General features: G+C 52.6%; 1 protein-coding gene across 1 annotated transcript in view; it reads right to left on the bottom strand.

Annotated features, from left to right (window-relative positions):
* Positions 1-4788: 4788 nt before the first annotated feature.
* Positions 4789-9594, bottom strand: part of LMNA (lamin A/C) — a 43247-nt gene continuing 38441 nt past the window's right edge. Inside the window, exons 6-13 of the mRNA XM_081120640.1 lie at positions 9318-9443; positions 8576-8796; positions 8262-8484; positions 7728-7835; positions 7514-7633; positions 6971-7060; positions 5977-6246; positions 4789-5698 (exon numbers count right to left, since the gene is read on the bottom strand). Of these exons, the coding sequence (XP_080976766.1) occupies positions 5672-5698; positions 5977-6246; positions 6971-7060; positions 7514-7633; positions 7728-7835; positions 8262-8484; positions 8576-8796; positions 9318-9443 (1185 nt within the window). The 3' untranslated portion in view covers positions 4789-5671. The remainder of the gene's footprint in view (positions 5699-5976; positions 6247-6970; positions 7061-7513; positions 7634-7727; positions 7836-8261; positions 8485-8575; positions 8797-9317; positions 9444-9594) is intronic.

The following is a 9594-nucleotide window of genomic DNA, read 5'->3' as shown; positions in this document are numbered from 1 at the left end:
GCTGTCGGCTGTGGACCCCTCGGTTTTCCAACGTTTCAGAACTCGAAGGGGCTTCGGGAAACGGGTCACGTTCGAAAACCGAGGTGCCACCGAACCTGCCTCAGCCCTCGCTGGATAGCTCAGTTGGTGAGAGCGTTGTCCCCATATGTCCAGGTTGTGGGTTCGATCCCCGGTCATAACATATACAAGAATCAACCAATGAATGCATAAATAAGTGGAACAACAAATCGATCTTTCTCTCTCTCTTTCCCTTCCCCCCTCTCTAAAATCAACTAATCGATAAAGAAACCTGTCCTCAGTTGTATGTATTTTGGTACGGAGGACAAAGTGAACAAACACACAAATGAAATACGTGCAGTGGTAGTAAGTGCCCTGGAGAACAGCAAAGCAGGGAGGGTGGCTTGAGAGTGACAAGCCTCAGGGTGGGGAGGAGCATGCTATTTCCTAGCATTTGGTTGGGGAAGGCTTTTGGATAGAGACCTGACGAAAATGAGGGAACAAGCATGTAGATATTTGATGGGAAAAGTGGTCCAGGCAGAGGGAAGCACGAGTGCAAGTGTCCTGAGGCAGGTCTGTGCTCTGTATGCTCTGGGAATACTAAGGCGGTTGCCGGGGGTTGAGTGAGCGTGAGTGAGAGCGCTGAGACACGAGGTGAAGGGATGGATCGTCACGTCTGGCTTTGCCTGGCATTGTGAGGACTTCGGCTTTTACATTGAGGGCTTTGGGAAGGTTCTGGAAGGTTTTGAGCAGGAAAAAACAAGCTATCACAGGATCACTCTGCTGCTGTGTGGAGAATAAACTGCATGGAGCGAGAGCAGGAAGGAGACCACTTTGGAAACTAGTGCCATAATCCAGACAGGAGATGGCGGCGGTGGCGGTGGTGGTGGTAGGCATTCTTACTGGATTCCAGATATATTTTAAAGATGGAGCCGACAGGATTTGCTAATGGGGTGAATGTAGGGTGCGAGAGGACGAGAGGAGTTTAGGATGAACTGCAGGTCCTTTTGCCTGAACAGCTGGAAGGAAGGATGGTCACCAGCTGAGATGGGGAAGACTGTGGCCTAGCACATGGGGTGGGGGGAAGGGGGGGACGTGGGTAGACCTCAGGATATCAGTTTGGGGCGTGTTAACTTTGAGATGCCATTAGACCATGGAATGGATATTCATGACTGGAATTTAGGGCAAAGGAATGGGATAAACTGTAAACTTGGGAGTCACCAGTCATGAGGCTGGAGGGAGTCTCTTGGGGCCTAGCATAGGCAGAGAGGAGAAGAATTGAGCCCTGGGGCATGCCCTCTGTCAGAGGTCAGAGGTCAGAGGTCAGGGAGAAGAAGAACCAGCAGCGTAAGCTGAGGAGGACCAGAGAGTGATCATCGTGACAAAGAAGTTCAAGGCAGATGAGGACTGAGAAGTCACCACGGGGCAAGCAATGTGCAGGGCATGGGGACCTTGACAAGAGCAGTCTTTTTGGAAGAAAGAAGGAAACAGGTCAGCAGCTGAGAGTGAGGAGGGGAAGTTGGAAGAGAGAGGACCTGGAGAAAGGGGACACTGGGCTAGGGACAGGAGCAACGGGGGAGGCAGTACAGGGGGTGGGGGGTGGTCACAAATTTAGACCAGTCATCAGGGGAGTCATTAGGATTCCATCCTAAGAAATTACCTGAAATATTTATTTATTTATTTATTTATTTATTTATTTATTTATTTATTTATTTAAAATATATCTTTATCGATTTCAGAGAGAGGAAAGGAGAGGGAGAGAGAGAAATATCAATGATGACAGAGTCATTGATCGGCTGCCTCCTGCACGCCCCCGACTGGGGATCAAGCCCACAACCCGGGCATGTGCCCTGACCGGGAATCGATCCTTGATCTCCTAGATCATAGGCTGATGCTCAACCACTGAGCCATGCCAGCGGGGCACCTGAAATATTTAAAGAAAAAGCATTCGCTGTAGCATTCTTTACAATATAAAACTGGGAATTAATGAAATGTCCAGAGGGGAATTAAATGAAGTGTTGTATAAACATTGAAAAAGTCTGTTTATATAATAAACACCCTTTATAAAATATTTTCAAAACATGTAATCTTAAAAATCAACATGAAAAAGATAATCTTGGCAATAAAAAATTAAAAATGAGCAAAGGGTTTGGCTGGGCAGTTCAGTTAGTTAGAGCATCGTCCTGATACTCCCAGGTTTTGGGTTTGATCCCTGGGTCAGAGCACATACAAGAGTCAACGAATGATGCATAAAGAAGCGGAACAGCAAATCAATGTTTCTTTCTCTCTTTACAATCAATACATAAAAAGAAAAAAATGAGTAAAAGGTATAGAAACATGTTACACCAGAAGAAATGCAAGTAACCCATACATATTAATAAAAAAATTTCAACTTCTTTTCAAACAAATGTGATTTGAAACAATAATGAAAAATAATTGTTTTCCTATCAAGTTAGCAAAAATTAAAACTGACAAAACTTGTGGTGTTGGGGGGAGTATGAGGGGAAGTAAGCTCCGCTGCAGGTGAGAATGACAAAGGTCTAGTTTCTCTGGGTGACACTTGGAAATATTATCAATGGCCTTTATAATGTGGACACCTCTGAGTTAGCCAGTCTCCTTCTTGGAACTTATTTCATGGAAATTCCTAGAGATATGTGCAAAGATATACATTCCAGGAAGCATTATTTATAACAGCCAGTAAAAAAATTGTAAATGTTGTGTCTATTTCAAAATTGAAAAATAAAATGAAATAAAATGCTCAACGTCCTCCCACCATAATGTTCATGATGGTTTTGCTGAGATGATTTTTTTTCTCTTGCTCCTTTTCTGTCCTCTCTGCAATGGCAAAGTGTTACATGAAACAGACAGAAAAAGAATCAGTTATTTAAAAATAATGTTTATAAACTTTGAAAGTACATTGGAAATTGCTTATGCATTTTAACTGAGAAAAGAGCAGAATCGAATTTTAAGCCACAGTGAGATCTTAACTGTGTAAAGTACATGCTCAGGAAAAAACATCTTGAAGGAGATCCATCAGTGGTTGCCTCTGGGTGATTGAAAAGGGATGATTCCCCCCCCCCTTCTTCTTTGTACTTATCTGTGTTTTCAGTTTTACTACAGGTTATGTGTTACATTCTAACAACAACAAATATATATATATATAATGTATAATTACATGTGGCCTGCTGAGTGTTGTGTCCTGTCATGTGAGGTGACCAGCTTGCAGCAGTTTTCGCTGACTTGCCTTATCCCCTCAGCCCTCTGGCCTGCTGGTTCTGGTGTTCCCCAGCCCACAGTGTCCCCACAGCCCCTATAATTCAGAGCCAGATCCATCCACCAGGCTCAACTGAGCCCAAGGTGAGTGGACCCCTTGTTGGCCATGGGTGGGGCTCTGGCGCCCCCAGGTGCCCAGACTTGGAAGTGCATGTAGGCGCCCTCAGAGATGGGCCTCCTTCACTGATGTCCAAGGCCCACCAGGGCCCCTGGGGCCTTAGCCCAGGGCTGGGAGAGGGGTTTCCTTCTTTGAATTTGCCCACATGAGGCAGGGACCTCATTCTCTCAGAAGCCCTTTCAAAGCCCGTGGGGAAACAGGGGTTTCCAGAATGAATTCAGAGGCTCATTTCATTTTGCTTTTTCCAATGTTTTCTCATAATCCCACACATGCTTTTTCTCACTAATTTTTTTTAATATGTTTTAAAAAATTGATTTCAGAGAGAAGAAGGGAGAGGGAGAGAGAGAGATAGAAACATCAATGAGAAACTCATTGATCAGCTGCCTCCTGCACGCCCCCCACTTGGGGTTGAGCCCACAACCCATGTACATGCCCTGACTGGGAATCGAACCCCGATCTCCTGGATCCTAGGTTGATGCTCAACCGCTGAGCTATGCTGGCCAGGCTCTCACTGATTTGAAAGCAGGCTTAACTATTCTGCCCAGGGGATGTAAACGTATATTTTATCATCAGTATTTTTTGTTCAGATGGGGAGTATGATGTCACAGGAGCAAGGGTCTGCAGCCAGAGCCCTTGGCTGCAGAGCCCTTGGCTACTTGCCTAAAGCTGTGTGGCCTTGAGTCCCCATTTCTAGGGGCAAAGGGGACAATAACTACCTTTTGAGACAGTAAGAGGGTCAAATGAGACGGTGCAGAGATGCTTTAGGTTGTACAAAAAGCCACAGAAAGGCCGGTCACCATGACTCACTTTCCTATTTTGAGGTCCTTTCCATTAGTCTGGGTTCCTCATGCCTCCAGATTATAAAACCACCTCCCTCTCTGAGGCTCCTGCTCTGCCTGACACACCCCTTTGTCCTCAGCAATCCATGTTTCTTGACTATTGCTGGAGTGTAAGTTCCCTGAGGGCACTGAATTTGTTGCCTTATTTATTTCCTCTCCCCAAGCTGAGCAGAGTAAGGCATAAAGGGACATTATCTGTGTGTTTGCAGTCAGTCTACTACTTTCCTGTGGCCCTCACTTGCTTCTACTCCCTGAGATGTCACTACCCTGAGACTGGGTCCATATGTAGAAGGTCCCCAGTATGTAGAAGGTACTGGGTAAGTGCTGGTGGGGTGAAGGGAGAGCCCCCTGAGTGTTGCTTATGTCACAGCCTCTGCCCACAGCCACCACAAATGTGCACCTGGGGTGCTCTGAGGACTGCATCTTGCCCCCCCACCTAGAGCAGGGGTGAGGCTGGGCAACAGTGAGCATGAGGACGCTGGTGACAGTGCAACATTTGTGTGTCTGCCCCTCAGAACACACGGTGACGCCCACCAACAAAGACACCACAGCAGACAGGAATAGAAACAGCTAGTGTATTGACACAGGGAGGAGAGAAGGGGTGCAGATGGGGAATGGGGAGCCAAGGGGATCCTTAGTGTTTGTCAAAAACCACTGCCACACACCCTCCACCCCTTCTCGCCTTCCTCCTGGGGTGGGGCCCCACAGGCTCTCACCCTTTCTAGTAAGCCTCCTTTCCTGTCTCCCCTGTACCCACTTGACCTCGATCTCCAGTGACCGGGCAGACCCTGCTCCTGCTCTAAAGCTGGGTGAAAGCAGGTCCACACTGACCTTTCTTCCCCTTCCTTTACCGCTCACCTCATTCCCATCTCTTGTCTACATAAAATACAAAAAAGCAAGCGAAGCTAGTACGTGGGAGAATCATCACCCTGGGGCTAGGGACAGGGGTGGGACTGGGGGCGGGCAGGAAGAGGAGCCTCAGCCAGGTACACTGGACCGATGGGGGCCAGCCCAGCCCTCCTCCCTGGGAAGGTGGCAGAGAAGACTGCACCTGCCTCTCAGGCACCATGTTCATGGGGTCCCGGGGTGGGGCTGCAGGCAGGGCAGAAAAGCAGGAACTCAGCTCTGTAAAAGCACCCCCATCCCTTGGCTCCTAGAGGAGCTCTCTTTGGTTTTAAGGCAGATATGGAGTTTCCTGAAAGCTGGGGAAATGAAGGACAAACTGAGATATATGCTTTTTTTTTTTTTGCTTGTGTTCTTCCTTCAGTATAAAACCACTGTAGAAAATAATTTCTCTTAGAAAAAAACACATAGAAGAAAAAAACCAAAGGGGCATTTTTCTTTGGCTTCAAGCCCCATCCCATGAGGTGCAGGGATGGGATGGCCATGAGGTGAGGAGGAAGCAGGAGGCCTGCGTCCCCACCTCTGCCTGGCAGGTCCCAGATTACATGATGCTGCAGTTCTGGGGGTTCTAAGAGAGAAGAGAGAAGGAGAGAGGTATGAGGGCAGTGCCTGGCCCCCTACCCGCCCTCCCAACCCTCAGCCCTGCCCCTGCCCTCCAGTCTGGGGCTCAGACAGGAGGGGCAGAATGCAGGAGTGAACTGTCTAGGATCTTGGGTGGCAGTGGGGAGGCTCCCGCTCCCCCGGGCTGCGGGAGAGAAGGCTCTCCCCTCACAGGGCCACCTTGCTCTAACCCTTAAGGACCAGGGTCCTCTGCCTGTGGGGTGTGGAGGTAAAAAAACAACTCACCTGGGTTCGGCGACTGGAGTTGCCCAGGAGGTAGGAGCGGGTGACCAGGTTGTCCCCGAAGCTGCCACCCCCACTGCCCCCCACACTGCGGTAGCTGCGAGTGACTGTGACACTGGAGGCAGAAGAGCCAGAGGAGATGGATCCGCCCACCTGGGCTCCTGAGCCGCTGGCAGACGCCTTATCGGCGGGCTGCCCGCAAGTCCCGCACAGCACAGTGCGAGAGCGCAGGTTGTACTCAGCTGGGTCCCCCGAGCTGCTGCAGTGGGATCCCTGAGGAGGGAGACAAGGCTCAGGCGGGACGGCGAGTTTGGGACTGACTGCTTAGGCCTAACAGCCAGCTCCACGCTCCTGCAGGCTCCCCGCCATCACGCAGGTAGGTGGGGTTCTGTCCTCAAGGGACCAGAGCGCAGGCAATAGGGCTTGAGAGGCTGGGCTGGGAGGAGGGGGAGGGGAGATGTGAAAGGGAGAAGGGTCAGGAAGACTTGGGGACAGGGAATGGAGTTGTGGCTCTGACTCTGTCCTAGCTACCCTAAGCTTAAGTGGGGGGAGAGAGTGAGTAGGCTTGTAGGGCAGCAGGCATGCAAAATAAATCAGAGAGGGTGGGAATGAGAGAAGGATCTTGCAGGAAAATGGGGAAGAAAGGACATGCATGCAACAGAAATGGGGGGAGAGAGGCAGGGCTGGATGCCCCACGTCTGTCCTCCCGTCCCCTTCCCAGGAGACAAATCCGGACCCTTGTCCACTGCTCCCATGGGAATATTCCATGGCATCAGAGAGTTCCCACTCCCTTCCTTACCAGAGTAGGGCGCCCAGACACCTGGGTTCCCTGTTCAAGGTATAGGGAGGAGAGAGAAGAAAAGCCAGGGCAGCAAGTGAAGTTCCAAAACGTTCTTTAATGAAACGATTTTTGGCATGGGGAGGCCAGGGAGAGGCTGCCCCCAGTCCCGGCTGGCTGCCCAGTGTGGGCTCGGCCTCAGCGGCGGCTGCCACTCACGTGGTGGTGATGGATCAGGTCATCTCCGTCCTCATCGTCATCGTCATCGACCACAGTCACTGAGCGCACCAGCTTGCGCATGGCTACCTCCTGTCAGGGACATGGGACCAGGCCCAAGGGTTAGGGGTCAGGGCCAGGGAAGGGGTGCGCAGTGTAGCCACCCACAGTGACCACCTAAGAACCGTTCTTGTGGTCTGCCCTTTGTCCAGCCTGCTTCTTACTTGTCCTCCATGGAGCTGGAGCTAAGGAACTGGTTTCTACCCCAGAGGAACACTGTCAAACTGTCTGGGTAGGAGTGTGATTCTGCCTTTAACACTCGGCGCTGTCTAACTTCCACCACCCAGGCTGACGGAGGAGGCATCTTTTGGTTTGCCCACTGGGTGGAGAGTTTAGGGCCCAGGACTGCACCACAGAGATAAGTGGCCCTGAATTGGCTTCCTTGGGTTGGGGCAGCTGGCTCTCAACTGCCCCCAGGGGAGTCCCCTGGATTGTGGTCACTAGGGGAGCCTTGCCCAGGAAGAGGCCAGCCTGCAGCATACTCACCTCCCCAGTGGAGTTGATGAGAGCCGTGCGCAGGCTGTTTCCACAGCCCCAGGTGTTCTGTGCCTTCCAAACCAAGTCGGTAGGGGGGCTATGGGTGGCCCCCGCTCCTGCAGCCCAGATCTAGAGAGAGAGGATTAGGGAAGGGCGCTCACTCCAGCGCACCCGTCCTTAGGCCAGCCAGTCCCCACCCAATTCCAAACACCCTGCCACTCACCGTCACCACCTGCCCAGCCTTCAGGGTGAACTTTGGTGGGAAGCGGTAGGTCAGCAGGGGATCATCTCCATTCTGGCGCTTGATCTGCCAGTTGCCCATGGACTGGTCCTGCCAGGGAGGGGAGGGGAAGGTGGAGATGCTCATCAGGTTCCTGGATTTATAGCGCTCAAGGGCCCAGCAGGCACAATTGGAGGCCTCTCCCTCCATCCCTCCACCCACTACCCTACCCCTCAAGGGTAACAGCTGCGACCTGCGGGCACTTAGGCTATACCACACTCGATACTTTCACCTCCACAACTCAAAGAGTTAGGGACTACTGTTCATCCCCATTTTACACATGAGGAAACTGACGCTCGTGGGTTAAACAACTTGCCTAAGGCCTTATAGCCAACGATGAGTCCTGGAGCCAGGCCAGAACCAGAGTGTGGGGAGACACACACACTCACCGGGGCTGCCTCTCTCCGGACGTGGCCCCTTCGCCTTTCCGGGCCTGCCCTCACCCAGCGTATTCCCCCAGCCGGCCTGGCCGCCTACCTCATTGGACTTGTTGCGCAGCCGCACGAACTTGCCTTCCTCATCGACCTCCTCCACGGCCACGCGCCCGCTGGTGCGAGCGTGCTGCGAGAAGCTGCTGCGGCTCTCCGACGACTCCAGCTTGCGCTTCTTGGTGATGCTGCCCCCGCCCTGTGTCTGGGACGAGTGCGAGGAGGCGCGGCCGCGGCTGCGCTGCGAGGTGGGGCTGGGGGACAGGCGTAGCCTGGGGAGGGGGAGACAGAGTGGAGAGCCTTGTCAAGGCCAGTCACAGGCGAGGGCAGCTGCGAGCGCCTCCCAGCTCCTCCCCGACGCACCTCTCCTCCTCGCCCTCCAGGAGTTTGCGGTAGGCGTGGATCTCCATGTCCAGCGCCAGCTTGATGTCCAGCAGCTCCTGGTACTCGTCCAGCTGCTGCTGCATCCTTGCCCGCATATCTGCCATCTCCCGCTCCTTCTCGGCCAGTAGCCGCCGGCTGGTGTCCCGCTCACGGGACAGTGAATCCTCCAGGTCCCGCAGCTTCGCTTCCTTAGCTGTCAGCTGGGTGAGCAAGGCAGGGAGCCGGTGAGGTCCCAAGGACTCCGAGTTCAGATAGGTAAGGGGTGGGGGACACCCAGCCACACTCCCCAGGAACTCCAGGCTCCCACCAGAGACTATCATGGGCTCTAACATGGCCTGGGCTGGCGAGCCCGAAGCCCTTCCCAATATCTAACTGAAATCTCTCGTTCTGAGGCTAGAACCTACTTCCTCCTGTCACAAATGGCACAGCCAGCTAGAATAATATTGATGCTTTTAACACCTCACAGAATCTCCTGGCAGATCTGTAAGTTTGGGAAGGTAAGAATGATCTCCATTCTTATGGAGTGAAGGTCATACAGGTGAGATAAGAGGTAGTCCAGGTCATCTCACTCCAAATCCCAGGCCCTTTCTCAGTCTGTGGTCCTGGGAGCATGTTCTGTCCCTTACCTCTACCCCCTCCTTAGGAAGCCCCCCTGGACTTCCACCCTACATCCTGCCCAGACTATTGGCCTCTGGGGTAAGGGGTGAGGTGGGGGCATTACCTGCTTCTGCAGCTGGCTGAGCTGAGCTGAGAGGCTGTCGATGCGAATTCGGGACTGCTGCAGCTCCTCATGCGCGGCCCCCACCAGGTTGCTGTTCCTCTCGGCTGATTGCCTGGCATTATCCAGCTGGAAGGGAGGGAACAGGGTTAGGGCTACAGGGCATGGGAGGGAGAGAGGACCTGAGAAGGGCACTACTGCTGCAATCACAGGTCTGGGGCACCCTGAGCTTCCTGATCCCCTGTGGAACACTCCGGGGTGGGCAGGGGAGGGCTGCTGG

The sequence above is a fragment of the Miniopterus schreibersii genome (genome assembly GCF_964146895.1).
Source record: "Miniopterus schreibersii genome assembly, chromosome: 19".
Classification (NCBI taxonomy): Eukaryota; Metazoa; Chordata; class Mammalia; order Chiroptera; family Miniopteridae; genus Miniopterus; species Miniopterus schreibersii.
This window is presented reverse-complemented; position numbering and strand designations above follow the sequence as displayed.